Source organism: Pinus tabuliformis, chromosome 3_1 (assembly GCF_031772625.1).
Source record: "Pinus tabuliformis cultivar Carrire ecotype Pingquan chromosome 3_1, CPIR1, whole genome shotgun sequence".
Classification (NCBI taxonomy): Eukaryota; Viridiplantae; Streptophyta; class Pinopsida; order Pinales; family Pinaceae; genus Pinus; species Pinus tabuliformis.
Window position 1 is genome coordinate 24,705,634 of NC_142301.1, and position 23,965 is coordinate 24,729,598.

General features: G+C 40.2%; 1 protein-coding gene across 1 annotated transcript in view; it reads left to right on the forward strand.

The window, feature by feature from the left end:
• The first annotated feature begins 625 nt into the window (after positions 1-625).
• The window catches only part of LOC149185585 (putative ubiquitin-conjugating enzyme E2 18), a 31,521-nt gene continuing 8,181 nt past the window's right edge, over positions 626-23,965 (forward strand). Inside the window, exons 1-4 of the mRNA XM_089410731.1 lie at positions 626-978; positions 1,067-1,170; positions 1,271-1,373; positions 1,465-1,528. Coding sequence (XP_089266857.1) covers positions 934-978; positions 1,067-1,170; positions 1,271-1,373; positions 1,465-1,528 — 316 coding nt within the window. The 5' untranslated portion in view covers positions 626-933. The remainder of the gene's footprint in view (positions 979-1,066; positions 1,171-1,270; positions 1,374-1,464; positions 1,529-23,965) is intronic.

Sequence of the window (23,965 nt, forward strand, 5' to 3'; positions counted from 1 at the left end):
TAACTTTCTTTTTAAATTTAAACTCGTACTACATTCTTTATAAGATATATAGAAACACAAATTTTGATCATATTTCATTATCCATATATTTCACTTGATTATTGCTTTCCACATTCCCCATTTCAAAATTCTTATGTACCTCTGCAATTACTAATCCATAAAATTTATTGGAAAAATATAATTTATCCAAAAAAACTAAATTATTATTTTAAAACAATTAAAATATATTGAAAAAAACACAACTCTTTGTCCAAAAGAATATAAAATAAAAACAACCTTAATCGATACCCGATACCTAATCTGATTGCTTTTTCTATCATAACCTTGGTCGACATCGTCATTTTGTAGTGTATCTAAATTTTCTTAAAATAAATGTAGTCATCTCGTTTGTCAAGATTGTGATGGGTCAGGTTGTAGGGTTTAGGTTCACAAGACCTCACCCGCGACCTTTTCTCGAACCGACTTCACTTAAAATCCATAGAACTAAAATAAAATAAAAATAAAATTTGAGGGTTATAATAAAGCTAAAATAAATTCTGAAATGGAAAGGTTATAAAAATTAAATTGTAAAAATTGAAGTCACTTTTAGTCTAGCGATCCGGGCTGCGGAGAAACTGCGTGGAACCCACGCCAACTTGCTGTGTGACGGTACGTGGGTCAAACTTGGGTTAAGAGTAGAACCCAGCAGTTTAATTCCCCATGTCCCCATGTATATCTCAAGAATAATCCATTCTGAAAGCATAATTAATCAGAGCTGAGCTTTTGGCTTGAGAGCGAAGCAAGATCGATTTGTTCTTTCTCTTCTGTGTGAGCGCAAGCCATGGAGTAATTTACATTTGTCTAGCTTGGGCGTCGAGAGGCTCTGCAGTTTCATATCTAGGCATACTCTCTCCTCAATCGTACTCCGTTATTCCATTTGCACCGCGAATTACAATGGCCAATGCCACCATCAGCAGCAGTACCTCCACTGCTCGCAAGGTTTGCCACTTCAATTATTTCTTTTCCCATTTTTCAGTTACAATCATCGATTGATTGGATTTTAACGTTTTATATTCTCGATATTCAGGGCCTGAGCAAGATAGCTTGCAACAGGCTTCAGAAGGAGCTGGTAGAGTGGCAGGTTAACCCCCCAGTCGGATTCAAGCACAAAACAACAGATAATTTGCAAAGGTTTCTGCTCCTTTTTAACAGTGCAAGTGGAATTTCTTTCTTTCTTTTCCTTCTGTATGCTTGGAGGTGTTTGAGAATTTAAATGTATGTGTATGTGTAGGTGGATTATTGAAGTGAATGGTGCACCGGGCACTTTATATTCCAATGAGTCCTATCAACTGCAAGTTGATTTTCCGGAGCATTATCCCATGGAAGCCCCTCAGGTTATGGTTATTTCGTCTTATTTTGTGTCATTTATATTTATTTCATGGCATCTTGATTTTTGACCGCAATTGACTTTTTTATGCACTGCAGGTTATTTTCGTCCCCCCTGCTCCTTTGCATCCTCACATCTACAGCAACGGCCATATCTGTCTAGGTATGATATTCTTCTTCACTATTGGTCTTTTGAGTATTATTTCCTACCGGTTGGCATTTTTGGATTGAATTAAATTAAATAGCAGAATCTGAATAAATTCAGGTGTAACTAGAAATATCCTTAGAGCCTTTTAAAGAGAGCACTTAAACTCTTTAGGGTTTTGTCAATCTTTGGGAAGTTTTACACCCCTCGTTAAATAAAGATATTTTCGTTGAATTATTTTAAATTCTTTAATTCCAGTTACCATTATGTCAGAATTTGGCCATTTTCCACTATACACTTTTTCCTTAAATTCTTCGGGTTTAAGGTTAGACTCAGCTGAAGTTTGACTAAGTATTCATATCTGGTAAGATGCTTTAAGAATTTCAGTTAACGTTGCCTCAATTTACTGTTTTTCCTGTTAGGTCAATATATCGTACCTCTGAAATAGCTGTTTATTCATTCTAGAAGTGCGAAGCAGAACCATGTATGGAATGCTGAAAAACCTTTCCCAAAGAATCTTAGTCAAGCAGTATGATTGAAATTACCGTTACTTTGAGTTACTCTATTCTATTTTAGTAATGTTAACTCAGTTTGTTCTGAAGTATTTGTGTTTTACCCCTGGCCACAACTTATGTTTGGTAAAGCACATTGACAAATGCAATTCAATCAAGTAAAAGTCACCACTTAATCAAAGATTAGTCATCCTAAAAGGTAACTTCTTTGGGGTTCGGTAGCTCTACCTAGGTATTAATACATCTTCTCGTCTCCAACTTTTCATCTCGATCATTATAAGTTGTATTTAATTGCTCATCCTAAGTTCAAATGGACATGTCAATCGTGTCTCAGGGTTGCAGGGTGTACTCTATGTCGTTTTATGAACCTCTTGTATAACAATCAGCATTTTGCAACATGACCATTAGGTGACTTTAAAGGTTAAACATAAATTGCCTTTTAGAGTTTATTTCAATTTATCTATTAAAGCTTAATGTTACAATTTAAGGGAGCAATCTAATTTTTTAATTGCCTAACACTGGGCCTGAAGGCAATGGAAATAAGTAAATTCGTAACTGGTGCATGGTACAAGAATGGTGACCCAGAACTTTAGTATTAATTTTAGTGGAAATTGGATTGCTTTTATTTTTTAATATATGTAAATGCCAGTGCCTCTCAATGGAAAAACAGATGGCTTGTAATCTACGCAATTTTCACGATGTTCTTTTTATGAAAATGATCACTTCATCCATTGAATCATGTATGGAATTGGTTTGCTTTCCTAGACGTTCCTTTTGAGGATGGGATTCAGACCATAATTTTTGAGCTGCATAATTTTGGAAGAGCATTTTATTTTCATAGACTTGTAATGTTCTTAGATCACATCATTTTGCTTTTTCCAGTTTGTAATAGGTTGTGAACATATCAAAGCCTTTTATTTAAGAGGCTATATAATTGATTTTGCAAGGTAATGAAGTAACACTATTCACAGTGGGCTCTGGTTGTCATGTCACATAATTCATTGTTTTGCCGAATGCAATTTAGATGAAGCTGTTTTGAAAAGAGTCTACTTCAGGACCCTTTAACATCCAAGTACTTATCAAGAGCTGTGCATGAAAAAAGAGTGTGTACCGCCCATGTAACCTATCGTTTATTTAAACGAAGAGATCAGCCTCTTGGGTTGTTGTGAGGGGGGATTATATGAACTAGAAATTTGCATATATGGTCAACTTATCTAGTACAAAGGTGGTGTCTTTCCTTCAATTGGTAGTCCTGGAAAGAAATCCATATGAAAGCCATCATTTTAAATTTTCTCCTTTTCAATTGTGTAACATTTCAAGACAAATTTGTGGACATAATGTTTTAGCTTGCTCTAGTGAAACGAATGATAAACATTGTGATATGTTTGGAGTATCCTTGTATGGCCTTGAGAGACAGATCATTCCTTGAGGATTTTTGTTTTGAAGTTTGATTTAGAATGGTAAGGAGAAGCTATGGTTGTGAAGCACTTGAGTAGACACCATGATCTTATGATTATCAGAAGTTCAGAACAACGTTTGACTTGAATTGACAAAGAAAAGATATCTTGTTTATGTAGTTTTATGAGTAGGATAGCGAGTAGACACCATGATCTTATGATTATCAGAACAACGTTTGACTTGAATTGACAAAGAAAAGATATCTTGTTTATGTAGTTTTCTGAGTAGGATAGCAAGTTTTGAGTAATGGTGGCCAAAATGTTGGTTCTATTCTATGAGCCCCCAAAACCCTTGAAGCTTGGAGATAGCTTGAACATTAGTTTGATCCACCTTAAACCCATTGGTAGATATGAGGTGGTCCACTTATTCAATCTTATAATGGCCAAAGGAGCACATTGATTGCTTGGCAAATAAAGGAGAGGACACAACCAATATGTTGAAGATGTAGGGGCTAGGTGTTGCTATAAACAAGAATAAGATTGATGAAAACATGAACAGACTTATGGGGTGATGGGTGACTTTGTTTATAGTGGTTTGAAAGGCTGTAGGTCCATAAACGAGGCTGAGATGAGCATAAAAGGTTATTTTTTTGACTATAAAAAGGACATGTTAAAATTCCATAATAACCATAGCATATATCAATTTTTGAGAAGTAGGAGGTGCCATGATGTTCGTTAAGGATGCCATGATATGGAATTTATTCTTGAGGGTAATACTATTAAGCCCAAGGTAATTGATATAGTGATAGATGTGGTCATCTATCCTGTAAGTGAGAATGCCTAGAGCAACATATGTGCCTGGTGAGGGTGTGTGGCTTTTATATCAAAAGGAGTTGTTACACTAAGCATCCAGTCACTGTTTTATTGTTGTGTCCATGTGATGGCTAGGGACGAGCTCAATAGTGTGATCCATACCCTGGTAATGGGGAGACTTGGATGTTGGAAAGGTGCTTGGAGATGATTGTTTTGAGATTAAGGTGTTCGCTGAACAATGGGCCTTGGAGGGATCTGTATCTGACATTATGGTAATTGTCTCCTTGTGGATGAATCTCTTGAGTTGTGGCTGCAATTATAGAAAGATATGAAAGTTTAAATTTGTGGGTTGCTTTTGTGACTGGATCCTTAACACTAAGAAACATCTTGACATTTCTGGTGAGGTTGTCAGATGGTGAAACCATTCATATCAGAAAGGGAAAGTTTTGGGTCTGCAACGTCGAGGTGATCCTAGTGGCGGTCTGATTCTTTTTAATTGGGAGGCTCTTCAATGACATTCTCAACCTCTTCTTTAGCTTGTCCTTCCACTTGAGGAAATTTCTTGTTGTGTTTGTACACATGTTGATGACCAGGGTGATATTGATAATTAAAGTAATAGCATAAGCCACTTCTTATTTGCTGAATCTTGTTGGTAGTATGGAGCAATTGTCTTATTGGCACTGCCATTGAGAATTTCAGGACTGAAATTTGGAAGGTAACTTTATACGAGTCCGCAACTGTACTTTCTTTCCACCTCTGGTTATTTTTATCTCATTTGTTCCTTTGCATCCAAATGACTACAAAACTGGTTGTATTTGCCTAAGTATGTTATTCTTCAACCTTTTAATTTTTAATTACTATTTCGTAGAGGCTGCGATTTTTTGCAGTGAAGTTTGACATGTTGGAGACTCATGCGTCACCATGAGACTTCCTGAGTCACAGTGAGCCTATCACTTGGCTCATACTCATTATCCCCACTCAGGCAGACTTGGCAAACTTGGCTAGACTTGGGTTGGACTTGGGTTGGACTTGGCTCAGGCTCAGCTGAGACTCAGTGCAAACTTGCCAGACTTGGCTGAATCGCTCAAACTTGGCTCAGGCTCAGCTGAGACTCAGTGCAAACTTGCCTGACTTGGCTCAGATTCAGCTTTAGACAAAATTTGCCCTGTTTTTGTTTGTTTCTGTTGTCTTCTTTATATTTCTTGTTTATCTTTTCTTCTATATTTGCGAAGTTTTTCTTGTTCTTTCAGGTTATGCTGAGTCTGAGTCTGAGTATGGTTGTTCTTTATATTTCTTGTTTATCTTTTCTTCTATATTTGCGAAGTTTTTCTTGTTCTTTCAGGGTATGCTGAGTCTGAGTCTGACAGTTTTGTCTTTTACATCGAATTGAAGTAAAATAGCTAAATCAGCATGAAGTGTAAATGAAAATATCATCAGGAGTTGTTTAAAGAGAGCAATGAGATCTGTAGGATTTTGTCAATTTTTAGGCAATTTTACTCTCTTTGTTAAATAAACTTGATTTTCTAAATGGAATTGGGCTATTTTCTACTATACCAGGGGTTTGTTGTTGCAAATATTCTGGGTAAGGTTAAAGTAACCAAGCACCCTACCCAACAGCCTGTCGGCAAAGGTAAGACATTTTTCATGGCTGAAGGCTGTTTAACAAGAAGGCGCAAACCCATTACAAAAATATAGCTAATATGAGCTCAACATGTCACTTGTGGGAATTGAACCTGCGTGGGAAAGGTAGCAATCATTCCTCCCAATCACCTGCGTTAAACCCAATAGACTTTAAATTAAATTTTGAAGGACATGGCGGTAGGCTTTGATTCACTTTTATGTGCATTGTGCATGGCTCATTAGAGCATTTAATATAATCTGTTTGGGTGCAACCACATGTCTGATCACTACCTCAAGGTGGCCCCATGGCTTCAGGTTTGGCCCTCATGGGATTTGAATCTTGCCCAATGGTGAAAAACTTCTTGCTTTCCACCTTTGGATCCAACCCCTTTGGGTGGTTACTTGAAGAGTTGTAGTCGGTGTAACTTCAATTTATTCTTTTCCTGCTAAGTTAGTTAAATGTTGTTTGAAATGTCAGCCCGTATGAAATGGCTATTTAGCCTTTACAGAATTTCCAAGCAGAATCATGTTGGAAATACTGCAAAATTCTTTACAAAGAGTCTTAGTTAAGCAGCCTGAACATAATAACACTGCCTCGGCATTACCCTCTTCTAGCAATCTTAAAATAATTTATTCTGATTCCTGAATATCAGTTTTTGCCCTGGCCACATTATATGTTTTGGCTCAGTAGCTTACTGTTCATAATTCAGTCAAGAATAGGTCACTACTTAATTGACTTAGTCACGGGTTAATTTGAAGTAATTTTACATCCTTTCAAAAGTTACATCCTTGGGGTTTTGGTAGCTCTACCTAGGGTATAGATAGAATTTCTTGTCTCTTATCATCATCATTTTCTGGGCAAGCAGAGTGCTACCCAATCTGATTTATGTACTCCATATCACAATATAAGCGTAATTATTCATCATTATTTTCCTCTCTTTCTTGTCATTCTGCGTTGATTCCACTTACCTTGATGTCATGTCCACAACAATCAAGCCTTCACAAAATGGTCATTAGGTACTTTAAACTTGGCAGAAAATGTAATTAAAAGTGATGCAAAATGAACAGCTTATGATGTGATCTTATTATCTTAATTTATGTCTGTTCAAGTCTAATGTTGCACTCAAGTCTCAAGTTACCAAATTCTTGAAACGTCTTTTAATCTGCAAATCAATGCTGCAGAAGTCATGTTAGGCATGAACTATGACCTGTTTGCAAATGAAAAAATTATACTATTGTGAAAAGAAATATGCTAAACAGGGTACTGAAGACAATCAAGAGAGTGCTACTCATGAAGCTAGTTTGGATAGTGAAGACAATGATGAAGTGTTAGTGAATACAATAGTGATGTGAACTTTTCCAAAAGGAATAGACAACGCACTGGATTTCAATCGTGCCTTAATCAGTGAATTTGATGAGAATACTTGGACAGGTTGTTGCAAAGTGAGTTACAAATGTTACGGTCAACTCTGTCTTCTTCTATGCTGAAGTATTTGTGTACTTGTTAATCTGAATGTATTTGACGCACAAGGCATATTCACAGAGACACAATTTTGTTGGATAACGATGTCAATCAATAAATATCCTTTTAAGCTTTTGAAGTGGATGGATACTTACTTCACTTGGTCCTCGCACACAATACTTTAATAACACAAGTTTATATTTAAAAGCCATTACTCTTTTTACGTTGAGTTATTGACTTTACAATCAACTTTTCATCTTCTTTTCTGTCTTATCGGCTACCTGGATTTTTCATCTTTGCACAGCTGCTGTTCAACTTTTCTTTGTTTTTTCTGTTCTATCATCTTTGTCTTCGTGATGCCCTTGTTGGTTGCTTCCCTCTGCAACTTGCAAGCTACCATTGCAGTCCCTTAGCATATCTGAGTCCAACCTTGCAATTCTTGGATCTGTCATTGTGGTCCTCCATTCATTGCAATATGACCATGAGCTTTTTACGATGTAGAAATTTCTCATTTCCCACCCTGGTTTTCAGTTTCTCCTTATTTCTCCCATAGAGTTAAATGCCCTTTTACCATAACCATACATTTAACAAGTTGGAAAAAAATAAATTTGCTGAAAACACAAATTCTGGAAATTTTACAGAATGCTGGAAATTGCAGAAATAAAAATCAGCAGTAATAAAGGGCCATTAAAACACATTTAAACACTGAGATTTTTGGTCAATGTGACCCTGGAAAAACCCCCTACAACTCTTGGGGAAAACCAGTTTGAGAGCTCTTCTTTATTTATGGAAAATGCCTTTTTACAGTAAGAGAAATATTCAGCAAAAATTAGTAAGAAAACTTTTACAACTTATCTCAGCCTTGTTGAAACTCAGCTTTGCTGAAACTCCGCCTTGCTGAAACTCTGCCCTGCTGAAACTCCGCTGTACAGACTTGCTGAAACTCCGCCCTTGAAACTCCGCTCTGCTGAAACTCCGCTGCTGAAACTCCGCTCTACTGAAACTCCGCAGCTCACTGTCCAGAGATCTCCCTTGCTCTCTTGCTCTCCTTTTCTCAATCTGCTCATGAAAGAATTGAATGACCTTTTCCTCCTTTAATCCAACCCCAAGTGACTTTTGGGTGATCCGTAAATCCAATGGCTGAAATAGATTGAGATCTAAGGCTGAGATTAAATGCTCATTTAAATCTCACTTTTTATTTTTTAATTCACCCCACTTTAATAAAGACCCACTTAGTCATTTATTTCCAAAGTCACTTTTCCTTTCTAATTTTTCATTGACTTTATAAAAGCCACTTTAAGAGAAAAATTAAATTCTTTTGGACACTTTTCTCTAGGCCAAAGATCAAAGCCTAAGGGAACCACCTGTCCTCTGGTACCAAATTTCAACACTCCCTCTTATCGAGGAAGGTGTTCCTCACCACACCCATCTTGTCTCTGAAGTAGACATGCTTGCCCCGTGGTAAGGCTTTGGTAAGAATATCTGCAACCTGCTCATCAGTGGAAATATACTCAAGCTTCACAGCTCCCTTCTGAACATAGTCTCTGATGAAATGATATCTGATCCCGATATGCTTTGACCTGTCATGAAATACTGATTCTCCGTGAGTTTAATGCAACTCTAATTGTCACAGTAAATCACTGAAGGTCTCAACGGCTGGCCAAATAAGCCAAACAACATCTTGCGAAGCCAGATAGCCTCACAACTAGTTAGACTGGCTGCCATATACTCTGCTTCCACTGAACTCAGTGCTACTAACTGCTGCTTCCGGCTGAACCATGACACTACTGTTGAACCCAACCCAAAACAGCACCCTGAAGTGCTCTTCCTATCAGAAGCACAACCTGCCCAATCAAAATCAGTGTATCCTTCCAATCTCACTCCATCTCTCTGCCTGTAGTCCAGACCATAATCCACTGCCCTCTGTAAGTACCGCAAAATGTGTTTTGCAGCCACCCAGTGAACCTTCCTAGGCTCACACATAAACTGACTCATCGTGTTGACTGCAAAACAGATATCTGGTCTAGTGTTGACCAAATACATCAAGGAACCAATCAGCTGCCTGTACAATGTGGGATCCACCAACTCGGAATCCGAAGCATGAAGCTTCTTCTAGTTGGTGATCATTGGTGTCGACATGGGTCTACAATCCTCCATGTGGAATCTGCTAAGGATGTCCACAATATACTTCCCTTGTCCCAGGAAGAAATGCCCCTCCTCCTGCCACACCTCCAAGCCCAAAAAGTAATGCATCAAGCCGATGTCCTTCATCTCAAACTCCGTCGCAAGATCTCTCTTGTAGTGCTCTATGAGTCTCTCTCCACCTGTAATGACCAAGTCATCCACATATAGCACCAGAATGAGAGGCTCCTCACCAATCACAATAAAGTAAAGGTTCGGATCTGCCTCACTCTTTATGAAACCCATCCCCTGAAAATATGTATCTATCCTGGAGTACCAAGCTCTGGTAGCTTGCTTCAGGCCATAAAGGGCCTTCTTCAGTCTGCACACATGGAACTCCTTCCCATGCACCTCAAAGCCCTGTGGCTGCTCAATGTACACCTCCTCCTGTATGAAGCCATTGAGAAATGCAGTCTTCACATCCATCCGGTGGATCTTCCAACCCATCTCTGCTGCTATCGATATAATGGAGTGGATCGAAGTATATCGAGCCACGGGAGCGAAGGTCTCCTCATAATCAACTCCCTCTACCTGGGAGAACCCTCTAGCCACAAACCTTGCTTGAATTTCTCAATGCTGCCATCTGCAGCATGCTTTACCTTGTAAAGCCATCTGGAAGTAACCACGGATTTGCCCTCAGGCTTCGGAACCACCTCCCAAACATCATTCTTCATGATAGAAGAATACTCCTCCTACATGGCCTCTCTCCAGACCTGCTGGCTAGCTGCCTCCTCATAGCTAGAAGGCTTAGAGTCAAGGATGCTGGTAACCATCGCCATATAGCTACAAAACATCTCAGGTGGTCTACTCTCTCTGACCGGCCTCTTCGGCTCAGCAACAGATGAGGCATCTCTCAAGGTGTCCTGAAGCCACTTGGGCTTCCTCTTCCCTGAGCGCACTTCTCCCACCGGAGAATGAAACTCCTCCTCCTCATCATCATCAGGAGCCTGAACTCCTGACTGTCTGTCTGTTGTCCTCCTGCCTGCACCTGAACCTGTAGAAGCTGAGGTACCGTGTGAACTGTCCATCAGTGGACTCCCTAGTGAACTGCTCTGTGAACTGCTCTGCATGCTGCCCGGAGCACCACCCCTCTGGCTCGGTGAGCCACTGCTCACTGACGGGCTTGACATCCTCATAGATGTACCTCCTGATCCTCTTGATCCCTGCCCACTGGATCCCTGCGACTGTCTCAACTGCTGTTGAGGGTCTGGCTGATCTAGATACTCTAACTCCCTGACCTCCTAAAGGCCCTGTCCTCCTCGAACTTCACATCCCGTCTGACAACAACTCTCCTCTGTGCAAGAATGTAAATCCGAAAGGCCTTTGAGGTCTCACTGTAGCCCACAAAGATACCCTTCTCTGCGGTGGGCTCTAGTTTGGTCCTCTTCTCCTTGGGTATATAGGAGTATGTAATGCATACAAAGATATGAAGATGACCAATATCAAGCTTTTTCCCAGAGAAAGCCTCCTCCGGAGTCATGTGCCCCAAGGCACGATGCAAACTCCTGTTCTGCAAGTAAACAGCTGTGTTGCGGGCCTCTGCCCACAAGAACAATGGCAACCCCTGATCATGTAACATGGCTTTGGCAGCCCCTATGATGGATCTGTTCTTCCTCTCTGCAACCCTGTTTTGCTAGGGGTTGTAAGGAACAGTGAACTCCCTCCTAATGCCTGCCTCCGCACAATAGTCAACAAACTCTCCAAGGGTGTACTCTCCTCCATTGTCCGACCTCAGGGACTTGATCTTTCGACCTGTTTGTGTCTCCACAAGAGCTTTGAACTCCTGAAACCGCTTGAAGACCTCACTCTTGGTTTTCAAGAAATAAATCCAGGTCCTCCTGGAGTGATCATCAATGAATAAAACATAGTACTCGTATCCACTCAAGGAAACATGAGACATCCGACCGCTCACATCGGAATGAATCAAATCAAGTATCCCAGTCGCTCTGCTGTCACTGCTGGGAAAAGGGGATTTGGCAAACTTGCCCATCGCACAACCTCTGCAAGTATCAAAGTGATCAGTACTAAAATCTGGCACACCTGTAGTGATCTCCCGCAATGTCCTCAAGGCTCCATGATACATATGTCCCATCCCGCGGTGCCAAATCTCAGACAGCTCAGAACTACTAGCTCTGCTGTCGGTACTACTGCTCAATGCCAAAAGGGGTTGGAATGCAAACTTGTACACCTTTGCATGGTGTACACCTATCACTCTAGCTGAATCAGCTGGAGTGCCCCTAGGATACATCAACACCTGTCCTCCCCTGAACAGTACCTCATATCCTCTATCCTCCAAAGCTGAGACGGGTATGAGGTTCTTCCTCATCCTTGGCACATAAAGAACATCTGACACTTTCAAGGGAGGTTTGGACTCCCTATGAAATGTCAGTGCCCCCACCCCGACTGCTCTAACAACTCTGTCATCACCGAGTACTACCTCTATATCAGTGCCACTCTCTGAAAGCTCTAAGAAGTACTCACGGACTCCTGTCATGTGACGTGAAGCCCCACTGTCCACATACTAGATACCTGAAGATGCTCTGCTAATCGAGGGAAAAGCATGCTCCCTCTGAACCTGTGTGGCAGGTGATCTTGCACTAGAGGACTCACACGTAGTGAACGCATACTCCCGGTCAAAACGACTTGCAAAGTCCTCAATCTCTACTGAAGCTGCCACGTCTTGGTTCTTCCCCTTCTTCTTCTTCTTCTCTGGACACACAACTGCATAGTGTCCCATCTTTTGACAATTTCAACACTTCACCTTGGAATAGTCCTCTGTGTGTTCCCCTATTTACCTTTACCTTTGCCTTTGCCCCCACCACTGCTTGTGGAAGTCTACTTCTTCCCTTTGCCTTTCTTGCCTCCTGCCACCAGTGCTACATCCTCATCTTGCTCAACTGGCTTGGCTGCCCCAAGCTGACCTTTCGTGATCTCTGTCTGAATGCAATCATTCCAAAACCTCTCCCATGTGGGAAGGGTCTCACGTGCACAAACCCCATCAGCAAAGTTCAACCATGAACGGGGGAGGCCATTCACTGCAATCCGCACCAACTCAGTGGGTGGAATGGCCTCTCCAATCGCTGCCAACTCATCTCTCACATTAGTAATCTTTGTGAGATATCCAGTTGCACTATCATTACCCATCTTAATGTTCTTTAGCTTCTCCTTCAAGACCATCTTCCGGTTCTCATTGGTACTCTGGTAGAGATTGGACAATGCTGTCCATATCTCATGGGCATTGCTCTTTTCTCTCACATGAGGAATGCAATGGTCTTTGATTCCGTCTAGAATCAGCCTCTTACCCTTGTTGTTCTTTTTATTATATAAGCTGTCAATTGAGTAGCATCAGTAGGCACAACAACAGGGTTCTGTGTGGTATGCATCATGATATCCCAGACTTCTGCCTCCTCAAAGATGCTCTGCATTCTCTCCTTCCAAACGCTGTAATTTGTATGCCCATCCAACCTATTCTCCACCCTCAATCCCAATGACATCTTGCTGTCCTAAAACTGAAAAATAGTACTGCTGTAGTAAAGATAAAACTGCTGTTTATGAAAAAATCAACTTGCTCGAATTTTCTGAGTGAAAAATCAGCAGCTGTAATTTTTCCTTTTGCTGCCCCAAATTGTCCTTCAGCACTCAAGCTCTGATACCATGTAGAAATTTCTCATTTCCCACCCCGGTTTTCAATTTCTCCTTATTTCTCCCATATAGTTAAATGCCCTTTCCCATAACCATACATTTAACAAGCTGGAAAAAAATAAATTTGCTGAAAACACAAATTCTGGAAATTTTACAGAATGCTGGAAATTGCAGAAACAAAAATCAGCAGTAATAAACAGCTATTAAAACACATTTAAACACTGAGATTTTTGGTCAATGTGACCTTGGAAAAACCCCCTACAACTCTTGGGGAAAACCAGTTTGAGAGCTCTTCTTTATTTCTGGAAAATGCTTTTTTACAGTAAGAGAAATATTCAACAAAAATCAGTAAGCAAACTTTTACAACTTATCTCAGCCTTGCTGAAACTCCGCCCTGCTGAAACTCCGCTATACAGACTTGCTGAAACTCCGCCCTGCTGAAACTCCGCTGTTGAAACTCTGCTCTGCTGAAACTCCGCAGCTCACTGTCCAGAAATCTCCCTTGCTCTCTTGCTCTCCTTCTCTCAATTTGCTCATGAAAGAATTGAATGACCTTTTCCTCATTTTCTTCCTTTAATCTAACTCCAAGTGACTTTTGGGTGATCCCTAAATCCAATGGCTGAAATAGATTGAGATCTAAGGCTGAGATTAAATGCTCATTTAAATCTCACTTTTTATTTTTTAATTCACCCCACTTAGTCATTTATTTCCAAAGTCACTTTTCCTTTCTAATTTTTCATTGACTTTATAAAAGTCACTTTAAAATTAGACTTAGTAACTTTATCACTTAAAGTCACTTTTAAATTAGATTTAACTTTATAAAATTATAAAGTCACTTTAGGAGAAAAATTAAATTCTTTTGGACACTTTTCCCTAGGCCAAAGATCAAAGCCTAAGGGAACCATCTGTCCTCCGATACCAAATTTCAACAGAAACGTCTTTTAATCTGCAAATCAATGCTGCAGAAGTCATGTTAGGCATGAACTATGACCTGTTTGCAAATGAAAAAATTATACTATTGTGAAAAGAAATATGCTAAACAGGGTACTGAAGACAATCAAGAGAGTGCTACTCATGAAGCTAGTTTGGATAGTGAAGACAATGATGAAGTGTTAGTGAATACAATAATGATGTGAACTTTTCCAAAAGGAATAGACAATGCACTGGATTTCAATCATGCCTTAATTAGTGAATTTGATGAGGATACTTGGACAGGTTGTTGTAAAGTGAGTTACAAATTTTACGGTCAACTCTGTCTTCTTCTATGCTGAAGTATTTGTGTACTTGTTAATCTGAATGTATTTGACGCACAAGGCATATTCACAGAGACACAATTTTGTTGGATAACGATGTCAATCAATAAATATCCTTTTAAGCTTTTGAAGTGGATGGATACTTACTTCACTTGGTCCTCGCACACAATACTGTAATAACACAAGTTTATATTTAAAAGCCATTACTCTTTTTACATTGAGTTATTGACTTTACAATCAACTTTTCATCTTCTTTTCTGTCTTATCGGCTACTTGGATTTTTCATCTTTGCACAGCTGCTGTTCAACTTTTCTTTGTTTTTTCTGTTCTATCATCTTTGTCTTCGTGATGCCCTTGTTGGTTGCTTCCCTCTGCAACTTGCAAGCTACCATTGCAATCCCTTAGCATATCTGAGTCCAACCTTGCAATTCTTGGATCTGTCATTGTGGTCCTCCATTCATTGCAATATGACCATGAGCTTTTCCCTCACACTGCAGCTTTCTAACAATGCAACCTAACCACATTGCATTCCAGCCTCATAGCTTTAATTCTTTTACATCTTTTACAGCTTCATTTGCCTTCAGCTTTTCTTTGCTAGTATTCATTAATAGCAGAAACTTTAAATGTTATGTTGTATGTTTCTGTATATAATTGCTAGCTATCGGATATTCACAAAATTTGATAGGAGTAGATAGATAGATATAGGCTTATATCAAAATCTTTGCGAGGTCAATTGGCCCGTGGGACAAAGATGTTTACATCCCATGGAACTCATCAAAATAAAATGAGAGAACACAGTGAAGGTTAGATCCAAAGTATGAAATGAAGATCTTTTGGATTACTCAAAATAAAGGGAGAGAAAAGAGCATGATGGAGGTTTTTCTCAAGCATAGTACAAAGATCTTTCGGATTACGCATTTGGACTTTGTCTTCCCCTCTCTGCATTGAGAGTCTTCTTCTACCCAATTGTAGCAATGTTTAGTGGCTTGTCTCTAGCGATGTAACACGGTTCGGGTTGTAGTTTGAGTTCAACAATGTTTAAATTTTAGTTCAAGTGCTAACAATGCTAAAAGGGAATTTGTTTTCCATTAATAGTTTAGTAAAAGGGAACATGTTGAAAATTAGCGATAAACATGATTCCTTGATTTGTGCCTTAATTCAAGGAGTCAAAGTTGAGTTCCTTTTTTGTGCATGGTCGAGTTCCTAAAATTTAGGAGTTTCCCTAAAAATTAGGAGTGCATGAGGCAGTTAATTGATGTGTTGAAATTGAAAGTCAAGTTCTTGATTTTCTAGTGTGAGTTAGTTTGGAAACTAAAAGAACAAGTGGAGTTAGCCTCCTAAATTTTAGGAGGAACTAGTTAACAAGTTGTTAACTAGAAAAGCACTAGTTCGACTTTCCAAACATAGAACTCACTAATTTTAACCATTCAAATTGCCTTTAAAAGGAGGAGCGAAGGCACAAGTTTAATTATTGTTTTGGTGAGCATGAGTTGGTGAGACCAAGCAATAGGAAGCACAAGTTTGTGTGTGGAGCTTGTGAGAGGAAGAGTGTGCAAGAGAAGCTTGTGCACAAGATTGATAGAGGAGTAGAGATCAATATTCTTGCAGGTGTTTTTTGTTGATTTCTAGTAGCATCGGATGTGCTCTAAGTCTTAAAATTTGCAGGGAGGTTTGGACACGTATTCCAAAATACCCAGAAATCGTTTTGGGAAATTCCACCCGGTGAAGGTTTTATTAAACTAATTAATTATTTTTAATGGAGGCCTAAGTTTAAACTTAGGAAATTAAAATAATTAAAGGGTATTAATTAAACTGGTGGTGAAACTTCTAGAAGAAGACGAGGATCAAGCCAAAATGATTTGAGCCATTGATTAGAATCTAATTTGGGCCGTTGGTTGTCAACAAGGGAGAGAGAGAGATCAAGAGATCGAATTTCTCAGAGAGGGCAGCGCAACAATTACTAGAGAATCGATCGAGGAGATTTCTTGCAGTGAGGGGTGGAGATAATTTTCCAGAGGAATTTTTCTTGAGTCGGAGAGTACAAGGCAGAGAGGGTAGAAAGATGTCTAGAGAGGTTGACGCAGGGCCACGCAGAGCTACGCTGTGGCAGCGCAAAACTTCAGAGGGAGTCCGAAATTTTGCCGAGGAACTGTCGGGGTCAAGTGCCGGAGCCGGGGTGTGAGATCGGGAGGACAAATGGTCGAAGTTTCCAACCAACAGAGGATTAGAGGATGAAGATACTAGTTGTTTTTTTGCCTCTTGTAGGGTATTCTCAACCCATTCTAGCTGATTTTTGTATTTCTCTATCTCTGGCCTGGATGTGTGAAAGTAAGGAGTACACTTGGTTTCTACCCTTAATTTAGAAATGATCCCTAATGGATCATATGACTAGGTGAAGCTTAGGCTGAACTGCATTTCCTTCAAGAGCTTATTTGCTTCTCCCCTGCTGCCCTGCTATTGCAAATGAAAGGCCCAATCTGTGTTTTGATTTTAAACTGGGACTTCTTTTTGGCAGCAACAAAGTGGATTTCATCCATATTTAGCATTTGCCTTATGTACTCGAGAGCAAAAATCCTCATTGGGAGAAATTTTGGCAGCATGTAAGGTGCAAGCTCACATCCAAAATTCCTCAATTTTGTAGAATTTTGGTAGAGGTATCAATCCCCTGTCTGAACTTGGTCTGGTAGCTGCAACACCTTTCTAATCTCTTTGCTAATCCTTGGTTCTATCCTGTTGCTCATAAGACTGATTGCTGAATGAACAAACATTTATGTAAACTGTTTATATGTGTACTCCTTCTGTTCCTTCATGACCAGAGTAGTCCAAAAGATGGCCGACTGCTAGTTCCCTTCTGTATCCAGCCTTTGTAAAGCAAGGTTGATGTTGTACCCCTGAAAGTATAAGAACATGTAAACTGACACAGAGGCATATTTGAATACCTCCTCAGTTGGAAATTTGATTTTGCAAGAAATTGGCTGAAGTTAAACACAATGGAGGGCTTATAATCAACAGGGAAAATGGACAAAAATCCTATAATGGTCTCATCTACCCACTGATCAAAGTAGTAGCCAAGGAGGTAGGAGAAAACTGTGATAATATGCTTGGCTCTCTCAGGGAAAATGGAGGAGGCATAAGGAGGGGTTTTCTTTGGTAATGAAGCATTTCCTGTCAAGAAAAGTTCCAAGGTTTTGGCCCTCTTGGCAAAGTCCAATTTCTGGTATAGTTCAATTAGTGCTTCATAGGAAAATGGGGTAGCATTCTCTACTGTGGGGTGATCCGGATTTAAACAGGAACGCAACAAATTACAGAGATAACCATATACACAAAGATGCAGCGGAAATAATACTTCATTTCATTAATGGAAAATACTGAAATATGCTTACAAACAGAAATGGTAATAAACTAGCTAGGGCGATGGTAGCTTATCTCTGAGAAGAGATGTGATGGCTACATGCCTCTGAACTGTGTTACAATGAGGCTCGAAGGCCTATTTATTGTTGAGAAACAATGGAAAAACCCTTAACATTCCAAAACCTAACCCTAGGAGATGAAACGCCAAACTGTGGGCCCCGTTTGGGGGTAAGTTGGTACATCAACTTCCCGGGGTCGTAACTTTGGCATATGATCTCCGTTTGACGTGTACAATAGCTCATTAGAAAGATCTATCCGAGCACTATCATTGTTGGAACGGGCAACACCAGTCCATTCCATGGACTCGTGTTGCCCTCAGATTCCCCAAAAAACGTTGTTTAGGGCCTCAAAACGGCTCCGGAAGTTCAGGACCCGAAAAACTGCTAAAAATAGTAAGTTGTGCTACAATTAAGGAAATTGAAAATGCTAAGAAAGACAATGGTGGGGGTCCAGGTGGCCACCAACATCCACCTGGATCATGGGGGCTTGCATCATCTGATCAATGGCCTGAGGAGTAATGGTAAACATAATTTCTCAGTAGGAGTTATGATAGCCCTTTGGCTTGGCAAATAAGTTGTATGACACTTCCTAACTCTAGGGTACTGTGGGTATGAGGAAAAATGTAGTGGGGTAAATTAGACTCCCATAGCTGGATATCATCTGATTTGTTTATGTACTTGTTCTCGAGGCAACAATACATCTCAAAAAAGTCGAATTTACAGAGAGTCTCATGGATTTTATAATCTCTGTCAGCCATAGGAACGTGATGAAGATCTATGGGAGGATAGATCAAAGGATTGATAGGTTCCTCTGGTCCTTTGTCCTTTGGAGGCATCTTGGCTAAGGCTAAGAACATGAGTGAAAACTGGATTGGAGGCTTGAATATACAGAGAGAAATCAAGTTTTGGGGGCAAAAGCAGAGGTAACAGGCTGAAAATGATCGAGCAGAGAGTGTCGCTGGCGGTTGCAAATGTCGGGATTAAGTCCAACGAACCTATAACAAATCAATTATCAGTGATAAAGCATGAATTCAATAACCTGTTCACAAGTGGAAAGGAGGTTTATATAACAGATTTGGTTTTTCCGTTGAAGGAGTGCGGGTCCGTTGAATTAACGGCTAAACAATTAATTGTTTAACGGGTTAATTTTGGAGCGAATGAATGTGATTTGATGGAGTTAACGAACAAATTACGTGGCGGAAGGTAAGTGGCGGGAGCGCAACGAGTAGGAGAGCGGTATTGGGAATGAGGGAAACATCTTTTCAGGGGGGGGTTGTCAGGCCAGGCAGTAACTCTCCAAAGGCAGAAAAAACTGATTCGTGTATATTCCATAGGTAACCCATTGTTATATACAATAGGGAGTGATTGTTCAGTTCATCTCCCGATGACTGTTCACCTTCCCAATTTATTTATTTACATAAAATTTCCAATCATGAAGATTAGGTGTCAACATTCCCCCCCTTAATCTGAAGGGATGTTGGTGAGTCCAAGCATCATTCTGGATCGTTCAAGCTTTTCCCTTCCAAGTGCTTTGGTGATGTCTGCAATTTGCTCATTTGTGGAACAATGACGGAGATGGATTGTTTTGGCCTCAACATGATGTCGAATAGATGATATTTAGTATTGATATGCTTTGTTCGATCATGGAACTTTGGGTTCTTGGCCAACTTTATTGCAGAGGTGTTATCAATCATGAGTGGAGTTGATTGTACTTGTTTTACCTGCAAATCTTCAATAATTTTCCTGAGCCACACAATTTCTTTCGTTGCTTCAGCTGCTGCCACGTATTCTGCTGGAACTGATTGTTTGCGTGATCTCCAGGAGACAGCTCTTGATCTAAGACTCGTAGCATATCCTGAAGTAGATACCCCAGTTTCTTTGTCTCCATCGAAGTCTGAATTAGAGTATCCAATCAAGCTGAAGTCGTCCACCTCTGTATACTTGATTCCAAGGTCTTGAGTTCCCTTCAAGTACCTTAGAACTCTTTTTGCAGCAGACCAATGTCCCTCACAAGGCTTTTGCATGAACCTGGAGAGGATTCCAACAGTAAATGAAATGTCTGGTCGGGTAGTAGTGAGGTAGATGAGATTTCCTACACGCTGTCTATACTTTGTTGCATCCTCAAATTCCTTTCGTTCAATAGATGTGAGCTTTAAGTTTTGTTCCATTGGAGTAGAAAGAGGATTGCATTCTGTCATGCCAAATCTGTTTAACAAATCTCCAATGTATTTCTTTTGAGAAAGAAATATGGCTTTTGGATGTTGGGTTACTTCAATGCCAAGATAGTAATGAACATAGCCCAAATCAGTCATTTCAAAACTTTTCCCCAATTCCTTCTTTATGGATGCAATGTAGCTTTCATTGTTCCCTGTCATTAAAAGATCATCTACATATACCACAAGATACACAACTGTTTTGCCAACTTTCTTGACAAACAAAGTTGCATCATCAAGATCAAAATGATTGAAGTTGAGTTTCAGAAGATGCTCAGTTAGTTTTTCATACCAGGCTCGCGGTGCTTGTTTGAGGCCATACAAGGACTTCACAAGTTTGCATACTTTATGTTCATGTCCTTTCACAACAAATCCTTCAGGCTGGGACATAAAAACATTCTCTTGTAGATCTCCATTCAAGAATGCAGTTTTTACATCCATTTGATGGACTTTCCAACCGTTCTGAGCTGCTAGTGCAAAGAGTGTTCGGATGGTGGCCCATTTTGCTGTGGGGGCAAAAGTTTCCTCATAATCGACCCCTTCCTTCTGTGCAAAACCTTTTGCCATAAGCCTAGCTTTGTGCTTGTCAAGTGAGCCATCAGCTTTGTACTTGTTCTTGTAGACCCACTTGCAGCGAATTGGTTTGGTTCCAAATGGAGGATCAACCAGCTTCCAAGTGCCATTCTTTATGAGAGCATCATACTCCTTTTGCATCGGCTTGATGCATTACTTTTTGGGTTTGGAGGTGTGGCAGGAGGAGGGGCATTTCTTCCTGGGGCAGGGGAAGTATATTGTGGACATCCTTAGCAGATCCCCCATGGAGGATTGTAGACCCATGTCGACACCGATGATCACCAACTGGAAGAAGCTTCATGCTTCGGATTCCGAGTTGGTGGATCCCACATTGTACAGGCAGCTGATTGGTTCCTTGATGTATTTGGTCAACATTAGACCAGATATTTGTTTTGCAGTCAACATGATGAGTCAGTTTATGTGTGAGCCTAGGAAGGTTCACTGGGTGGCTGCAAACACATTTTGCGGCACTTGCAGGGGACAGTGGATTATGTTCTGGACTACGGGCAGGGGGATGTAGTGAGATTGGCAGGTTATATTGATTCTGATTGGGCAGGTTGTGCTTCTGATAGGAAGAGCACTTCAGGGTGCTGTTTTGGGTTGGGTTCGGCAATAGTGTCATGGTTCAGCTGGAAGCAGCAGTCAGTAGCATTGAGTTCAGCGGAAGCAGAATATATGGCAGCCAGTCTAGCTAGTTGTGAGGCCATCTGGCTTCGCAAGATGTTGTTTGGCTTATTTGGTCAGCCGTTGAGACCTTTAGTGATTTACTGTGATAACCAGAGTTGCATTAAACTCACGGAGAATCCAGTGTTTCATGACAAGGTCAAAGCATATCGGGATCAAATATCATTTCATCAGAGACTGTGTTCAGAAGGGCGCTGTGAAGCTTGAGTATATTCCCACTGATGAGCAGGTTGCAGATATTCTTACCAAAGCCTTGCCACGGGGCAAGCATGACTACTTCAGAGACAAGATGGGTGTGGTGAGGAACACCTTCCTCGGTAAGAGGGAGTGTTGAAATTTGGTACCGGAGAACAGGTGGTTCCCTAAGGCTTTGATCTTTGGCTTAGGGAAAAGTGTCCAAAAGAATTTAATTTTTCTCCTAAAGTGACTTTATAATTTTTATAAAGTCAAATCTAATTTAAAAGTGACTTTAATTGATAAAGTTACTAAAGTCTAATTTTAAAGTGACTTCAATAAAGTCAATATAAAATTAGAAAGGAAAAGTGACTTTGGAAATAAATGACTAAGTGGGTCTTTATTAAAGTGGGGTGAATTAAAAAATAGAAAGTGAGATTTAAATGAGCATTTAATCTCAGCCCTAGATCTCAATCTATTTCAGCCATTGGATTTAGGGATCCCCCAAAAGTCACTTAGGGTTAGACTAAAGGAGGAAAATGTCATTAATTCTTTCATGAGCAGATTGAGAGAAGGAGAGCAAGAGAGCAAGGGAGATTTCTAGACAGTGAGGAGAAGGAGGCAGCAGCTTGGCACACATTCCAAGGCAGAGTTTCAACAAGTCTGTACAGCGGAGTTTCAGCAAGTCGGAGTTTCAGCAAAGCGGAGTTTCAGCGAGTCATAGTTTCAGCAAAGCGGAGTTTCAGCGAGTCATAGTTTCAGCAAAGCGGAGTTTCAGCAAGTCGGAGTTTCAGCAAGTCCGTACAGTGGAGTTTCAGCAAGTCGAGGAGTAGAAATCCGTACAGCAAGTGGCTGTACTTTGGTACGCGTTTCTAGGCAGAAATCCGTACAACTGTACTTTCGAGGAGGCCGTACAACATTTATTGCTGTTTTGTTTTGCTGTTTGCAAGTTTTTCCAGTTGGTTGTGAGGCACGGAAAACGAGATAAGTTGTAAAAGTTTGCTTGCTGATTTTTTGCTGAATATTTCTCACTGTAAAAGGCGTTTTCCAGAAATAAGAAGGAGCTTTCGAACTGGTTTTCCCCAAGAGTTGTAGGGGGTTTTTCCAGGGTCACCTTGACAAAAAATCACTTCGTTTAAATGTGTTGAATGGCTATTTGTATGTGCTGATATTTATTTCTGCATTTTCAGCATTCTGTAATATTTCCAGAATTTGTGTTTCAACAATTTTTTTTTTTTTTTTTTTTTATTCAGTTGTTGAATGTATGGATATGGGAAAAGGGCATTTAACTATTTTGGAGAAATAAAATGAAATTGAAAACCGGGGTGGGAAATGAGAATTTTTTACAGTGATTGCATGCCTTATTGGATGTCCCTATTGCGTTAAAGACTGAATCAATGTCGATGTTTTGCGTTGGGTACCATCTGCAATTGAAAGGAAGTGCCTAGGGGTTTCCTTGAGTGTTTGGGAAAAACATCACAAAATCATTGAAACATGTTAATTTTCAGTTGACATGTTCTTTGCTTAGGTTAGTTACTTCAGAGAGTCATATTAGCCCAATTCACCATTTTATTGCAATCACATAAGCCATTATTATGTTGGCAGTAACTGAGGAAAGAACATAAACCATAATCACAAAAGACAAGCCAAGACAAGAGAACACAAAATTGGCTCAAGCCAGAGAAAAACCCCAAGATGGGGAAAACCCTTGATCAAATCTTCTTATTATTAAAATCAAATGTTCAGCAGAGAGAGAGTGTACAATGATTTAGAGTCAGAATGACTTGCCAATATAAAGATCTGATAACACTGCTCGAAGACCCAATCAATCCTGTGGTTAGGGCAACAGAAGAAGGTGGATTTGATTAGGGCAATTGCTGATCACTGTAGTCAAGGATCAAAATTCATTCTTTCAACTGCGGCCTTCCTTATTCTTCATGATGTTGTCCTTTGCTGGCTCTAGAAGTTGGGCAAGGACCATATGAAAGTTGTTGTTGACTTTATCTCAGTGGATCTTGGATAGGGCTTCAATGTCATGCTGCTTGTAGAACTTGAAGGCCTTCAAACAATGCAGCTAACACTCTAAACAAGGTCACTATACTTCGTTGTTGTTCTGGCCTCCTTTAAGGTATCCAAATCACCTCCAACAGTGACCAGATTACTAGAATGTTATGTTTGCGGCTGCTACAACAGCTTGGCCTCCTGAGCAGGTGTTTCTAGACCTGTGGCCCAACTGTAAGAGGGTCTCCTAGCTGCGGCCTTCTTGCTGAGAGAGAAACCCATGCAAAACAAGTCATAACCCATCCACAAACATGCCCTAAACCACAGCGCAGTTCTGCTCCTAAACTTGGACCTGTTGAGACCAGAACCTTAACCAAAGCAGTTGTCCTTAAGCCTCGCTGCCTCAGAGATATCCTTTTGCCACCGGTGCCTATGAGATAGGAGGACGTCTCTATTTATATAATATGGAGAGGGGTGAAGAGACATGTCAGTTGGGCTTGATGAGCCGACATAGAGATAA